Here is a 16,972-nt window from a genome sequence, read left to right on the forward strand (position 1 = left end):
TTTGATATTCTAAATAATGAGAACAAGATTTCTTCTCAGTATTTTATAGACAAGACTTGCTTTCATTCAGACAGTCTATATATATTAAGTAAATGTAAATGAAGTATGAAAGAGTGTCTTCTTTGTCATACATAATAGAGTTTTTTGATGATAATATTGTGACAAGTTACAAAATAAATAAGAAATAATGTCTGAGCCCAAATAAAGCAGAAGAAAAAGAAGAAAGAAGAGAATCAGGAACTCTCTATTTATATTTATATCATAATACACTTAAGTTGCTAGTTTCATGACTTGTTAATAGACAATGTGACAACAGACAACAGATAATATAGTAATCAGACAAGTAAATAAACAAAAAAACAAGTATATGACAAAATGCTGAATGTTTGTAATAAAATGATTACCATTCTACAACAAAGAATGTCTACTGCAACCAGTAATGATATGCATGCAGGATGTCTATATAGACAAGCAGTAGTAATGCAGAAGCTTGCACATTCAAGAATCTATAATTCTCCACCAATAATAGAGAAGCTATAATAATGTATGAAAAACCACTTCAGTGACTCTATATCTGTTAGGTGAACCGGTTGTAGGTCACGTAGGTTTTCCCAGAGTTAGAGATATGAAAGAGCTAAGTAGATACAATGCCTGCAACTGATGGGAGAGAGTTGTGCATAAAATATAGAGGTTTCCTCACTCAGAGACTGAACACTAGGGTTCCCACAATCTATGTGAATTGTGTGATCCTTATACATTCAGTGTTGGGGTCACATGAATACCCCTGAACATCTGACATTGTCTGATGCTTGGTTGGTCTAGATCTATGTTTGTAACACTATCCCTCCCTTCAGAGGCCTCAGACTCCAAGATATAAAGTCACTGAAGTGGTTTTTTGTACATTGTTGTAGCTCCTCTATCATTGGTGGAGCATTGTAGGTTCTTGAATATGTAAGCTTCTGCATTACTTACTGCTTGTCTATATAGACATCCTGCATGTGTATTGCTGCTGGTTGCAGTAGATATTCTTTGTTGTAGGACAGCAATTGTTTTATTATGAAAGTCCAGTATTTCATCATATACTTGTTTCTTTGTTTGTTTGCTTGTCTGATTGCTATATTGTCTGTTGTCTGTTGTCATGTTGTTTATCAACAAGTCATGAAACTAGTAATCTTGGTGTATTATGATAAGTATAAATAGAGAGTTTCTGGCTCTCTTCTTTCTTTTTTTCTTCTGCTTTGTTTAGATTCAGGCATTATTTCTTGTTTGTTTTATAACTTGTCACAATATTGTTATTAAAAGACCCTGTTGTGCATGATAAAGAAGACACTCTTCCATGCTTCATCTATATTTACTTAATATTTATGAACTGCCTGGATGAAGGCAAGTCTTGTCTATGGAATACTAAGAAGAAATCTTGTTCTTATTATTTAAAATATCAAACCTGTATCTGTTGTAATATAAGTGTGTCTTCATTCATTCTTCTTGTTGTTCTGACATGACTGTAGATTTCAGAATCCACTATTGAACTAGTTTGTCAGCTCTTGCAACTTCAAGAAGAATATTATAGTTTTGATACAGTTAATTCATATTGTCTGTACAATGTCAAGTGCATAAGTATACTTGTGTGTGAATTTTGTGAGCTTGACTCAGGAGTCACTAAATATTACTGCTGCCAGATCACTTCTACTGTTGAAGAATCTTTCATGAAATGTTATCATTCTGCCTCACACCATGTAGCCAAGACTATGGACCTTATATCCAAGACAGAATCTACCAAAGATGGCCTGTTTGAGTTCTCTTGTTTATCAAGTTCAGTTTGTACTGTTCTCTCTCAGATAGAAAATGAAGTTATAAACATCTGAGTCTTGCTTGATTATCTTATAACTTATTTGATGAGTGGAACCAAAGCTCTTCAAGATAGTACAGAAACTGGTCTTGTAGATCTTCTGTATTATCTTACTTGTTCTCAGACTAACTTCTGCTTAGGCCAATCTTACATCTTCTATTGATTATCTAACCAACATTATTTCTTCTGGTTTTTGAAGTGTTGTAGAAATACTTCATTCTCTTCATACTTCTTTATCTGTAATATCTTTTTCTGTGACTGCATTTTCTGTTGTGGTTCTGTCTGTTGTCATATCAAACATACCTGCAACTTTTGAGCCTCACTTATCTATGGTCAGTTTGCCACTGTCACAGCTGTGTCTCAGATGCTCTCACAGTACATCTTCTTGCTATTAAATTCTTGATTTTGTAGGTGTGTCATAATTTTTATGTTTGTTTCATGTTATATTTATCTTTCTTTCTGTATATAGATTCATTTTTCTTCTTGTAATTTTATCTTTTCTTTAGATAATTCTTAAGAGTTTCTTGTGCATTTTTGAGATTTTCCTCAGGTTCCCACATCAATTCCTCTATAGGAAATTCTTTCCATTTTACTAGATAACATCTCTTGCAGTAGTGTGTTTTGTTGTCCAAGATTTTGTCTACTTCTTACTCATAATAGTCATCTACCAGTACCACAGGAGAACACATTGGCATCTCACCTGTTCTCATACAGTATAGTTCCAACAATGAGATATAGAAAATATTGTAGATCTGATAGCTTAGAGAGAGCTTCAGTCAATATGCATTATTTTCTATGGTCTCTATCACTGAGAAAGATTTATAGTACTTGTTGTCTAACTTCTTGCAAGAACATATTATTCATAGATTTCTTGATAACAACATCACTTCATCACCAGATACATACACTTTATCTTGACATCTTTGATTATAGAATCATGCTTGGTTCTCTTTTGCTTTCATTAAATGTTCTACCAGACTATTTCTTAATACAGAGATTATTCTCAGTCTTCTGTCAGATGCTGTCTGTGCATTGTCATCATTATCAACTAACTTCTGGATCTTGTCTGGTCTTCTAGGTTCAAAGCCATACATTACTTTGAACAGGGACATGTGTGTTGCAGAGTGTTCTGACCTGTTGTATGCAAATTCTGTATACACAAGTCACTTCTTTCAATTGTCTTGTCTATAACTATAATAGACACAAAGATATCTCTTCAAAATCTTGTTCAGTGTCTCTGTTTGGCTGTCTGTTTGTGGGTGGAATGCCATGCTAAGTTTTCATTTAACTTTCATGTGAAAACATAGCTCTGACCAGTATTCACTTGTGAAAACAGATTCCCAGTTTGAAATAATGTTATTTGAAAATCTGAAGTCTTTAAACACTCTTCTGAACAGAAGATTTGTCATCTCTGGTGTGTTAATCTTCTTTCTACATGCAAGAAAACATGCAAGCTTTGTAAATTGATCCACAATAATCAGAACTGCATTGTATGAGTTTCTCTCCTCTCCACTCAGAGGGAGGTCTGTTATAAAGTCTATAAATATTGAACACCAGAGATCATTGGATGTTGGTAATAATGCAAGCAACTTATATGGTTTGTGTGTTGGAGTCTTCTCTTGTTAGCAGATTTAGCATTTGTCTATATACATCTGTACATCTTGTCTTATTGATTGTTAATTGTATTTTCACCAGAGCAAGACAAACATCTTTGCCATGTCAAAGTAACCTGTGAATGAGTTGTTGTGGTGGACTCACAGTAGTTTCTGCCTTAGAGCCAGATTGTTAGAGATGTAGATCCTGCTACTCTTTGTCAAAAGATCTTGTTTATCTATTTTCTACTCTGACTGCTGAGATTCTGTCTTGATAAATCTTGCTTGTACAGAGGAATTGTCTCTCTGTGCTTCTAGCAATAGATTCAACACACTTATAGTTGATTTGTTATAGGTCTTTTAGTTTTTCATCACTATATTTACACACACACAGGGAATCCAGAATCTCCTGTAATTTCTTTGTTAAGCCTCCCCAGCATTTTTGACTAGTGCTCTCTGGACTGACTCAATCATCTTGATGTCACCAGATCTTCCCTGCACCATCTCTACTTCACTGCTTTGAACAGTGCAAGCAGCATATACTTAAATATCTTCTTTATTAAAGAAAGTTTCTTTAAATGGGTTCCACTCTGGAATATCATTCATGTAATGTTGTTTGAGCATATACATCAGCAGACTAATGTCTTCTTCTAGTTTGATATAATCTGGTCTTTATGATAATGCATCAGCTGGGTTATGCTTCCCAGAATAGTAGAGAATCTTAAAGTTATACACCTCAAGAACCTCTATTCACCTTATATGTTGTTGTTGTGCCACCTTGTTTGTGGACTTCATAAATAAATGAAGATTTGCATGATCTGTAATGATTTCTACAGAATACTTCATTTCTTCTAAGCACTGCTGTCAATAAACAAATACTTGAATGATGATCAACATCTTCTTATTCAGTATGCTATAGGCTTGTTGGATCTGGTCAAACTTGAATGACCAGTAGATAATTAGATGCCACCCATCTTCAAACAGCTGTAGCAATATCATACCTGTAGTATGTTCTGAAGTATCTGTCTCCAGATATATTCTACATTCTGGATTATAGTGCCAGATGACAGACTCTCTGGAGAAGATCACCTGCAACTTATGAAACACTTCTCTGGCAGCAGGTATCAGAAGAAAAGATTCTTTCTTTCTTTTTTTTTTACTGCTCTTCAAGAGATCTGTTAATAGCATCACAATAATCAAGTACTTTTGTATGAATCTTCAATAGAACTTTGCAAAACTCAGAAATATCTGGATATTATGGAAACTTCATGGCAAGGGCCACTTTATGATTGTCTGTACCTGCTTTGAGTCCATCTTAATATCTTTGTTATCAATGATATATCTGAGATATGAGATCATTTATCTTTTGAAAGCACACTTAGCAAGCTTTGCAAACAACTAATATTCTCTTAGACACTTCATAACTAGTCTAACATGTTTCTCATGCTCTCTCTCTGAGGCTGAGAAAATAAGAATATCATCTAGATAAACTACACAGCATACATCAACCAGGCCTGCCAGCACTCTATTGATATAGAACTGGAAGATTACTGGTGTGTTTGACAACTCAAAAGACATGACAAGATACTTAAAACTCCTAAACTTTGTACAAAATGTGGTCTTCTATTTGTCTTCTTCTTTGATCCTAATTCAGTGGTAAGCATTATATAGATCTATCTTGGAAAAGTAGCATGCTCCTGCCAACTAGCTTAACATCTTGTCTATCAACAGCAAGGGATAATGGTTCTTCACTGTGATTATGTTAAGACTATAATAATTGACACAGAGCCTGAGTTCTTCATCAGCTTTGGGTGCAAACAACACTGGAGCCTCTGTCAGACTTTGTGATAGATATATTCAACCCTTGCATAACTTGTTCTTGATGTACTCTTGTAGAATCTCTGTCTGCTTGAGCAATAGTCTATAGATTGGCATGTACAGAGGCTCACAGCTGTTTTTAAGAATAATTAGATGACTGATCTTCATTAATTCCAGTAACTCTGCTGCTTTTTCTTCTGAGAAAACATCTTTATAGTCTCTTAATCACTCAGATACTTCTGTCAGAACTTGGTTGTCATCTGACATAAAGATAATATAAGAGAGTTTGTTCTTGATGCACACTGCTTGGAGAAATCTATCTGCATTCAGAAGTTTCACTGTTTTCTTTAAGAATCAGTAACACCATGTCTTGTTCTTCCAGTTTATATCCAGGTTGAAATCTTCTAACCACAGCATGCCTAGAACTATATTCATGTTGATCATGTCAATCACTGTGAATGTATATTTTACCATCTTTGTGGTCTCCATGAAGTTCATTATAGTGAGTTGGGTCTTGTAGGTGCCATACCAATCAGTCTCAGCTCTGTTTAACATCTCAATGACTCCCATGGGTGTCTCTGATTGATCCCAGTCCAATTGGGACACCAGTTTATAGAAGATACTGTCCACTGTAGTACCTGAGTCCAACAGTGCAGCTTGCTCCATAAGATCATCTGATGGTGTAGTCAGTGGGCTGACAGATACATACTGCACCTGCTTGCCTTCTCTATTGGGTTAACACCCCATCTTTCTAATATTTGACCTGGGTCTTGCATGGGCTTTGCAGCTCTAGTCTTTGCCTGATTCTTATTCTTTTCATCTGTCTGCTGGAACTTGTTGAAGCCATTTGTACAGAACTTTGCTCTATAGTCTGATTAACTACATCTTAGGCAGAGCCCTTCATCCATTCATTATTTGTGTTTCTCTTTTAATATTTTTAGAAGTGGTTTCACCAGCATCTTTTTTGTTTGTGAATAATCTTCTTTGTTGTCTTGTTGGGATATATCTTTCTCTTGAGAGATTGAGATTTTCTATTTCTTCTCATTTTAATTCTTATTCCACTGACTTTGCTTCTTCTTTTCTAGAATGGACTTAATAAGTATTGCTTGTTCTTATAATTCTGCAACCATTTTTGGTTGGTGTTGCAGTTTATCCAGTTCAGTCTGGATAATTGATCTGAACTTCATCTGTAGAAAGAATACATAAAAGAATTCATCCAGTAAACTGTCCAGATCCTGTTCAAGTTCAGTAATGTACATGAAAAACAAGAGTATGGATTGGTTCTCTTGTTGAATAGTGTCATGATAATGCTGTATTGTGCCTCAACTACAAGTTATCTCAGATTTAATATTGTTCTTACACCACATCTCAAATTCATTTCATGATATGAGTAGTTGTTCTCTCTCTATTCCCAACATCTATTAATGCATCTGGAGTTTGTCACAAAAATAGCTAGACACCCAATTAATCCTGACCACATCTGGTGCCTTTCATAATAATTTTCTCAGGCAAAACTGCTGTCTTATTAAAGCTAATCACAATTTGCACTCACCAAGTGATTTGCCATGGTAGTAAGATGCTTTTAGTGACTTCACATCATCAAGATCATCTGACTCCTCTATCAGTCTTGTACATAAGAGGAACTCTAAAGAAAAATCATCATTTACTATTCTCTGTTTGTATTCTATCTGCTTCTGCAGCCTGTGTATCTTATTTTGTTCATATATATCTGCTAGATTCTTTTGCAGACATGCCTTCTTTTCTTCAAAGATCTCCTCCCTTTGAATTTTGTTCAATATATTGAGGGGTGTATCTCCATTGCTTGTATCATCTGCTGATGTCTTGCTGGTGGTGGCTTCACTGCTACCAGCATCTTTATCAATGTTCATCTTCTCCACATTAGTGTCTATCTCTGTTAGATCTGCAACATAGAGTGTTGTTGTGGTTTGTCTTGTGAGTCTTGGTGGCATTATACTGACTTAGGCAATCATATGTCAGAGTGTTCAGAATGTTAGGTGAACTGGTTGTAGATCATGTAGATTTTCCCAGAATTAGAGATATAAAAGAGCTAAGTAAATACAATGCCTGTAACTGATGGGAGAGAGTTGTGTGTAAAACATAGAGATCCTCTCACTTGGAGACTGAATGCTGAGGTTCCCATGATCTATATGAATCATGTGATTCTTATATGTTCAGTGTTGGAGTCATGTGAATACCCCTGAACATCCAACATCATCTGATGCTTGGTTGGTCTAGGTCTACATTCATAACAATATCTCAGAGTCCAAGGCCTCTGGAGGAGGGGATAGTGTTACAAATATAGATCTAGACCAACCAAGTATCAGACAACATCAGGTATTCAGAGCTATTCACATGACTCCAACTCTGAATGTATAAGGATCACACAATTCACAGAGATCATGGGAACACCAGCATTCAGTCTTCTAGTTAGAAAATCTCTATATTCTACACACAACTCCCTCTTATCAGTTGCAGGCATCATATACACTTAGCTCTTTTGTACTTCTAATTCTGGGAAAACCTATGTGACCTACAACCAGTTCTCCTAACATAGATAATATGCTATTAATAGTTTGAAATACAAACTCAAGTAACATAATATACAAGAATATAAGAAATTGTGTGCAGAAGATAAAGAAATATATAAAAGCTCTGAGCAGAATTTATATAACTAAACAAATTAAATTCAGAGAGACTCTCTCTAATAAGCAAATTAGGCTGGTATTTGGGACTGGGACAGAATCCCATTTCCCATTGAATCTGGTCCTGGTCCCAAATTTAGAAATAGCCAGAATCCCAAATATGAAATCTCAGTCCCATATTCCATTTTACTCAAGAGCTTGAGGTCCTGTTCCCATTCCTATTCCAGAAATTATTTCCCAGTCCTATTCTCAAATAGAAAATTATGTCCCACATTTCATTCCAGCAGAGATAGTAGACTTCCATTTCCCATTCCAGCCAGATCTATAGTGGGACTGGAATGAGATCAGAATTTCTGGTCCCATTATGTCAAATTTATAGAGAAGAGTCAAACTGATCAAATTTTGTGTGGACTGTTACCAAATTTTATTACTTTTTTGATAAAGGTGAAACCCATAGAAAAATTAATTTGATTATCAAAAGAAACAAAGTATTAAAACTAACTAATAGTCAAAGCCAGCAAATAAACAGAAACTGTCTAAATGGCAAGTTAATTATTATTATTATTATCTTCATCATTATTATTGTTCTTCTTCTTCTCTTACTTCTTCTTCTTCTTCTTTTTCTTTTTCTTCTCCTTTTTCTTCTTCTGCTTCTCCAGAACCAGCTTTGTGAACTGAACAGAGGCTCTAATATTCATCATTTGACAGACAGAGACCCTGACAGTACCAGAGAGAGACAGAGAGACAGTGGTGAGCAGTGGCAGTGGTGGTGGAGCAGCAGCCACAGTAGTTGACAGAGCAGGAGCAGCATACAGACAGCAGATGGTGACAGCAGAGACAGGGCAATCAGATACATCAATCAGGCCAAAATAGTTCAACCCAATTTTGGTACTGATGCCAAGAATAAGCTTCATATTATTGGTATTGACCATAACACACTTACAGTGTGCCATTGCCATAATAGAATCTATATTACTCAGTATAATTATTGGTGTTATTACTAAGAGTAACTTACACTTAAACAGAGTGCACAAGATTACTTCAGTTATCTTCTGAAGTAACTTAATAACAGTATATTGCCAGCAATATTTATATTCTTGATGACAGAACAAAGTAATTTTCCAAATTGATTATTAAAACAGAGCTACTGGCAAGATTAACTTGGTAGAGCTCTGAAAGTGGCAGATTTTCTTAATGATATCTATTTTCATCAATTAGCATCAAGACTGTTACTAAAAATTATTACTTTTTGATATATAAGTGCTGGCCTTTCAATTTTGAACAGAGAGATGGGGGCAGAGATTCTTCTAGTTAAAGTTGATCAGATCAACATCTTTATTAACTTTATGCTAATTACTCTTCTTCAGGGCTTATTCTTTCAATACAGTCTTGTGCCACTTCTCTCCAGCTGTGTGAAATGAACATGCACAGGGAAAACTAATATCTTGTCAGTAAATAATGTGTGCCAGAGCAGTATTCTGCAAGCACTCATCTCTTAATGTAATCCATTTTGTTGCAGTATATGTTCATTGTACACACAGATATTGAAGCTGCAGTAAATAAAAAGATGGTGAAGAGGGGAGAAGAGAGAGAAATAATCAATATTAGTCCTGAAGAGAAAGAAGAAGAAGAGAAAGAGAAAGAGAAAAGAAGAGAGACTAATCTGATGTTATTATTCTGTAGCCAGTATAGCAACAATGTGTTGATCTTGCTTATAGCAACATGCCTGTAGAATGTAAATAATATATATAGTAATCATTCTACAGTACTTGATCAATACACTCTATAATTTCATTATTCTGTAGCCAGTATAGCAACAACATGTTGAGCTTGCCTATAGTGACATGTCTGTAGAACACAAACAATGTGTATAGTAATTATTCTATGCAAGTACTTGATCAATATACTTTATAATCTCATTATTCTGTAGTCAGCAATTCAACTCATCACATATAATTATGAAGATGGGGCCAAAACAATATTCAATAAGAGAGAAGATCTGTGCAGTACAGAAGCACTGCCAGGTCTTGAAAGATCATTAAAAAGATATATTCAAGGCAGGAGAGATAGATTGCAAGATACATCATGATATGCTGAAGAGAATTCAAGCAAAACATGAGTGATATATACTCTTAGTGATTTGCATTGAATTATATTGACATCTATTGCAGGCAGAATAGCAGCAAGAAGAATCACAAGATAATTAAAGATAAAGTTATTAAAGAGTTGATGATCAAGCAATTTGTCAAGAGCAAGTTAAAGAAGTACTATAAGCACCAGCTCATGGTCTCTCAGCAAAAGAAGAAAGAGAAGGAGAAGAAGTATTAGAGCAGGGTACAATGAAATGCCTTGTCAAGATAGGCAAGTTGGTTGATATGGTGAGAGTGCAAGAAAGGTGAAAAATCACAACATAGTAAGAGTATAGTTGAGTAGTAAGTGTAGAGATAGGTATGTCCTAACAGATGCCTAAGCTCACAAGAAGTAATAGTACTAAAGAGCTCTGTACTAATACAGGCAGCTTTAATGAGGAACAGTAGCAAGTTTTATAAACAAGAAATCTTTATATTCCCTAACTAATAACCAAACTGGTAGTAAGAAACAAGTGTGTAGAAAAGAGCAATAATGTGTGAAGATAATAGGCAAGATGCAGGGGCTACAGATGATTTATATAGCTCAAGAATAGTAGCTTTAAAGTAGTTTGCATCTCAGACCAGAACAATCTTTGTTTTAATAAGATACTGGAATCCCCACTACATTTTCTTCTAATCTTTAATATTGGTGTCTTCTGACAACAAGCAACATATAAAATAAAATAAAATCAATTTAGTAAAATAAGAGAATAATAAATAGTAATGAGCACTCTGGTAAGAAAAAACATAGAAAATAAGAATAAGAAAAGTAATAGCAGCAATCTCTAATAGTGATTATTATAATCCTCTTCTTCCACCAAGTTCTCAGAAGAAGAAGAAGACTGAACTGATGCTGGATTAATATTGTTGTGCATGCAATATCAATAGAATTTATTACTAAAAGCTTTCTTTTCAATTTAGTAAGTCTTGATAATAGCATCCAGAGCAATTCATATAGTCTTTAGATGCCAGTTATTAATGAAGTCCTGAGTCTTTTTGTCATCAGGGCCAAAGAGAATATTGAGTTTCTTAATTACCATGGAGTTGTCCTATCTAATTTATTCTACCAGGGCATCTGATATAGCTTCTGAGCCTTGTAATTGAATAGTGGTAGGGAATTAATATGGAACTAATATGTAATGATTTGAATGACTGGATGAAGATGAAGACTCTGAAACTAGATCTCTATATGCAGCAGAGAGCTGGAACCATGTACCAGCTTTATTGACTTCTGGATGTCTATGATTCTCTTGGATTGTCATATACCAGAATAGCATAGTGCATTGGATCTTTTTGCATAGATCATGGGCTTCATAGGGTAGCAGAGGGCTTGTAATTTGAACATCACCAGGCTTGTAAATAATATTTGTCCATCTAATATCAAATTTTCTTTTATTATCTTTGGTATATATTGTATCTTTAATATGGTGAACATAGGCATCAGTAAATAAGTCTTGTTCTTTGACTAGTTCTTATTAATTCTCTAGATGATTATGCATTTCTGGCAAGATTTCTGTACAGTTGCCAGGCTCTTCTGCAGTTAAGATCAAGAATTCTTGTATTATGTTAATACCCCTTCCAGTAGTAATAGCATCTGGAATATTGACATTGATATGGCAAAACCCAGTTTTATTGCCTGGCTTAGCATACTTGATATAGTATGGATAGGAGATTAATTTTCAAGTGTGGTTGGGTCTTGTCAGTATGTACCATAGGTAGTATGTAGGGTTCTGATGCATAAGTTGTTGGCTGATACTGTGATACATTGTTCTCAACCATCTGTAATTATTATAATCTCTCATTATTTGCTGATGATGGTAGTACATGTTGTATTTGCTGTTGACCCAAGTAAGTACTGTGATAGTGATGTCTTGTAACTTATTGTTCCACCAGTGTATTAGCTGAAGAATAATAACAGATTCAGTGGTCTCCCATTCCTTCTAAAAATTGCTGGTGGTGAACTTGTTAACTCCAGTTATTTGTGTGTATTGATTAAAGTCAAAGGTCTTCATCTTTGTGACCAGAGAGATAATTAGCTGATGTTTGAATTTGTAAATATTTAAAGCATCTTCAGCTCTAGCTAGTCTATTTGCCAAATAAAACCAGAGATAGATGCTGTCATTAATCTTGACTGAGTTAATATTGTAATGATTCCTATGAATGTAAGTGTTGTGTTAGGTTTTTGGTGACTGGGAACCTCCCTGAGTTCTTTGAGTTCTTGAAGGTATCAAAGGGCTTAAAGAGAGCAACAACAGATTGGAGATAGTGATCAATAATTCAATAGTGCTCCAGTTGAGTAGGCAGTCTTGCTCTGATGACAAAGAGTTTCTGTACAGGTATATCAGAGTCAGGGCAAGACTATCATATCTTCTCAAGAGTAGTGGGATCAGGTATAATTGTACAGTATCACAAGACTTCAATGATATGAAAAGTAATCAAGATATAAAAGTATCTGATTCAAAGATATCTGTAAGATAGGTAAGAAGATTAATCACAATAAACAAGTTCATTGGATTTCTGGTAATAAGCATTCTTATATACATAATACTTTTCTGATGATACTTACAATACTTTCTTCCAGATTACTTATATTATAGTATCACAATACATGATACTCTCTTTTCTATATCTTGTCTCACTCATATTATTTCCTGGTCATGTGACTTCCCACTCTAAGATTTCTCCACAACAGTTTATAACTTTATCTTGTCAGATTTCATCCAATCATTCTGTGTCTTTGACTGCCATGTCACAAGTTTCATAATATCATTCTCTTCTTTTATAGCATGTTGTCCCCAACTGCTCTGCTTTCTTTTCTAGAATATAAAAGAGTGATTTCTTCTTCTTGTGTTTTTCTGTGCTCTTCTTTCTTAAGTGAGTGTCTTTATAGCTTAATCATAGCTTTCAAATCTGCCATTTGCAAGAATGCTCTGATCACTAATATTGAGAAATCAGGATTTATTATGATCTTCTCTTGTGTTCATTGTTCTTCTCTTAATAAGACATGTATTATGTCTTCTTGTTCTTCTTGATGCAGTGAGTGTATACATTCTGATTATTTATATGTTCATGATAATGGTTCTTCTGCTGAGAAGTGATGTTCTCTTGAAAAAGCTCAGAAGAAACTAGAGTCAGAGAAATATCAAGCTCTTAAGAAACAGATTTATATCTCTTCAAAACTTCTTTATCTTCAAAAACAAGAGTCCCTTCTTAACCATCATGGTAGTGATATGATAATTCAAGGTCTTTCTTCTTTGGAGGAATTGGAGCACTTGAAAGAGAAAGAGCAGAAAAGAGTGGCTGAGCAGACAGAGATCCAGAATCTGCTAGCTTTATTAAACAATCTTTCTTCTTCAGGCTCTTTTCTAGTTATTTCTGATTTGTTTGTTAATGCTTTGCTGAGTGAGGATATTATTAATGATACATCTCAATAATTATTCAGATATTCTTGAGGTTTTCTGTTGGTTCTCAGATGTTTTTCAAGATATCATACTCTTTTCATTTCACTAGATAGTGAAGTTTTTCACTGATCTTCTGATGATCTAGTATTTATTTGACTTTGTATTCTTGTTCTTCATCAATCTCTGTGGGCATTTCTTTGGTGTGTAGTGGTGCTTTTTTCAATAATGAGACATGAAATACTGGATGTATCTTCATCTTCTTGGATAGCTGGAGTTTGTAATTGACTTTTCCAATCCACTATGTGATTTTGTATGGTCCCAATTTTTTGAAATCAAGTTTTTCATTTGGTCATTTGGTTTTGATATTCTGTCAAATTAGAAATACTTTTTTCTTCTCTTTTAGAGTTGGTGCCTCCTGGCATCTTCTGTTGTAGTAATGCTTTATTCTTTTGTTCAGAAATTTGATGTTCAGTTTCATCTGGTTCTGCAGTTCTTGTAGTTGTATTGCTGTAAGTTCTGCTTTTTGAGCTTTTTATTATGTAATTCTTGGGTGTTTCTGTATTTTCAGTTCTCTGCTGTAGTTTATATAGAATAGTGTTATTTCTGTAGTGGCATTCTTTGCTCTGTTGTATGCTAATTATGCTATAGATAATAGTGTAACCCAATTGTTCTGTTGATAGTTGATATATTCTTACAGATATTGCTTTAAGATTTGATTCAGTCACTCTGCCTGTTCATCTGTCTGTGAATGATAGGCTGTTAATATTTTCTGTTCAATTCCCAATTGTGCCATCAGTATTGTTTAGAATTTGCTTGTGAATCTGGTGTCTCAGTTTGTACTTATTTCTTCTAGCATTCTGTGATTGGCAAGTATGATTTGCAGTACTATTAGTGCTGTATCTGGTGCTATTGTTGCTTCTCTGAATGGTATAAAGTATCCATACTTTGTCAATCTGTCAGTAACTACTAGTATTGAGTCATACTTCTTCTCTTTTATATTCTTTGAATTTGGGAGTTTTATGATGAAATTCATTACTATGAATCTCCATGGTCCTTGCAGTTGCAGTATTGGCTGTAGCTTTTCATATAGTTAGTGTTTGTTGGCTTTGCTTTGTGCACATGTCTCATATTCTTTGATATGTTGTTGAATATCCATCCACATTCCTGGCCAATAATAGATTCTTGTGATTTTTTCTATTATTTTGTTGATCTCAAAATGTCCTGCAGTGATTATGTCATGTTCTTGTACCATCACTTGCTTTCTGACTTCTCTGAGTACATATATCAGTTTATAATATAGTATTATTCCATCTTCTTCTTTAAAGTTCTTATTTTCTTTGTTGATTTTTCTTGCATATTCATCTTTCTTCATTGCTTCTTTAATTCTTTTCACAATATCTAATTCTTTCATGGTGATTCTTGTCACTCTCAATATTTGTTAGTCCAGAACCATATTCTTTATTTTTTCCAACTCTTTGAAGAGTGTTCTTGAATCTTGTTCTTTTCTTATAAGATCTGTTCTTCAGCTTAATGTGTCCACTCAGGCATTTTCTGTATCTTTGCAGTGTCATATTCTGAAGTTGTAGTGTATCAGTACATCTGTGTACTATCTGGCTTGTCATCTTATAAGTTCTTTGGTTGTTATAAAGTATCACAGATTGTTGTGCTCTGAGATAATCTCTGTCTGGTGTTAATTTTCTTGTAGTTCAATCTTCTATTTTTTCAGTAATGCCACTATTGCAAGTAGTTTCTTGTTGTGGATATTGTAGTTTTGTTCAGCTGGTGTCATTATTCTTGCATAGTATATAACTAGTTATAGTCTTTCTTGTTTATCTGGTTGTTGTAGTCTTTCCACTATTGCACAGTCTGATGTATCTGTATCAATCACACATTTCTTTGTTGGATTATAGTGTTGTCTTATCTCTTCTTTTCTGAACTTGTTTTTTATTGCTTCAAATGCTTGTTGACACTTCATTGTCTATTTAAATACTTTGTCTTTCTTGAATAGCTGTGTGAGCAGTCTCACTTCCTTTAAAAATCTGTGTATGAACTGTTGATAGTAATTCACTAGTTTATAAAACATCTGAACTTCTTTGACTTTCTTTGGTATTGGCTATTGTAGTATTTTGTTGATTTTTTCTGGCTTCATTCATATTTCTTCTATTGACACAATGTGTCTAAGATATTCAATCTTCTTCTTGAAGAAGTCATACTTCTTTAGCTTTGCTGATAGATTGTATTTTTATAGTTTTTCTAGTACTTTCTTGACTTTTCCAGTGTGATTCTTTTGGTCTTCTTTGGTCAATATAACCACATCATCAAGGTATGCAATGACAAAATTGTCTAGGTACTCTTGCAGTACATTATTGATAAGTGCTTGGAATATTACTGGTGCATTTATTAGTTCAAACAGCATGATGTTGTATTTGTACAGTCCATATCATGTTCTGAAAGCTGTTTTCCACTTATTGTCTTCTTTAATTCATATCTGGTAGTAGGTGTCTTTGATGTTAATTAGAGTAAACCATGTTACTCCCCTTAATCTGTCTTGCACTTCTTCAATCAGTAGTATCAGATAGCAATTCTTGACTGTGATGCTGTTCAACTGTCTGTAATCTATATATAGTTATAAAGTTCTGTCTTTCTTTAATACAAACAGTATTAGATATTCTGCCAGTGATATTGACTCTCTGATATAATCTTTTTTGAGATTATTCTCAATGTATTTTTTTACTTCAGCTGATTCTTTCTCATTCAACTAGTATATTAGCAATTTCACTGGTTGTTTTCTATCTTGTAGCTTTATCTTGTGGTTCCAGGGTTCATGCTTTGGTAGACTGTTGCTCTGATCTCTTTTTCTGAATACATCAATATATTCCCAGAATTCTTCTGGTAGAGTTTCCTTGATTTTTTCATTCTGGTCATTCTTTTGTATTTGCAGCTGTTCCAAGTCATTGGGGTTCTTTATGACTTGATTTACTTTGTCATCATGGGTCAGGTTTCTATGAATTTCTTTAATGTTGATTGATTGTTCTTTATGCAGTATCTTCTTGTTGATCTGACTTATTACAGTCAGTGTCTCATCTAAGTTATTTCTAAGTATGGGTCTCCAATCATAGTATACTGGTTTGAGAGAGCATTCATAATTTATTAGTCTAATCTTTTCTTCTCATCAGTCAATTTCTGGATTGTGTTGCTTTAACCAAGAATATCTCAAGACTATATTATAGTCTTCTAAGTTTGTCACTTCAAAATGCACTTTCTTATGATGTTGTTCTATTCTTATTCTGATGAAATAGATCTCTTCTTTAACTCTATCAAGAGTTTCTTCTCCCAGTTCTGATAACTGATAGAGATATTTCTTTATTCACTTTATAATGCCAGCTTGTTTAGTGAATCTTCTGTCAATAAATAGTCTGGTTGTTTCTGAGTTTACTAGAATTATTGCACACTTTAATTCAAGTAAGATTACTATAACTCTGAGATGACAGATTTGTTTATTAATGGCTAACAGTTTTGC

General features: G+C 34.2%; 3 protein-coding genes across 3 annotated transcripts; 1 reads left to right on the top strand and 2 right to left on the bottom strand.

The window, feature by feature from the left end:
* Positions 1-6,723: 6,723 nt before the first annotated feature.
* Positions 6,724-7,229, bottom strand: CIMG_13449 (uncharacterized protein; the record flags this gene model as incomplete). Its single annotated transcript, XM_001245852.2, has 2 exons — positions 6,724-6,773; positions 6,812-7,229. 2 exons carry the CDS (start codon positions 7,227-7,229, stop codon positions 6,724-6,726), a joined length of 468 nt encoding a protein of 155 aa, XP_001245853.2.
* Positions 7,230-8,521: 1,292 nt separating this feature from the next.
* Positions 8,522-8,875, bottom strand: CIMG_13450 (uncharacterized protein; the record flags this gene model as incomplete). Its single annotated transcript, XM_001245853.2, has 2 exons — positions 8,522-8,813; positions 8,862-8,875. The coding sequence occupies 2 exons, from the start codon at positions 8,873-8,875 to the stop codon at positions 8,522-8,524; spliced, it is 306 nt and encodes a 101-aa protein (XP_001245854.2).
* Positions 8,876-10,012: 1,137 nt separating this feature from the next.
* CIMG_13451 (uncharacterized protein) lies at positions 10,013-10,446 on the top strand (the record flags this gene model as incomplete). Its single annotated transcript, XM_004446135.1, has 3 exons — positions 10,013-10,041; positions 10,094-10,243; positions 10,437-10,446. The coding sequence occupies 3 exons, from the start codon at positions 10,013-10,015 to the stop codon at positions 10,444-10,446; spliced, it is 189 nt and encodes a 62-aa protein (XP_004446192.1).
* Positions 10,447-16,972: the final 6,526 nt, after the last annotated feature.

The sequence above is a fragment of the Coccidioides immitis genome (genome assembly GCF_000149335.2).
Source record: "Coccidioides immitis RS genomic scaffold supercont3.4, whole genome shotgun sequence".
Classification (NCBI taxonomy): Eukaryota; Fungi; Ascomycota; class Eurotiomycetes; order Onygenales; family Onygenaceae; genus Coccidioides; species Coccidioides immitis.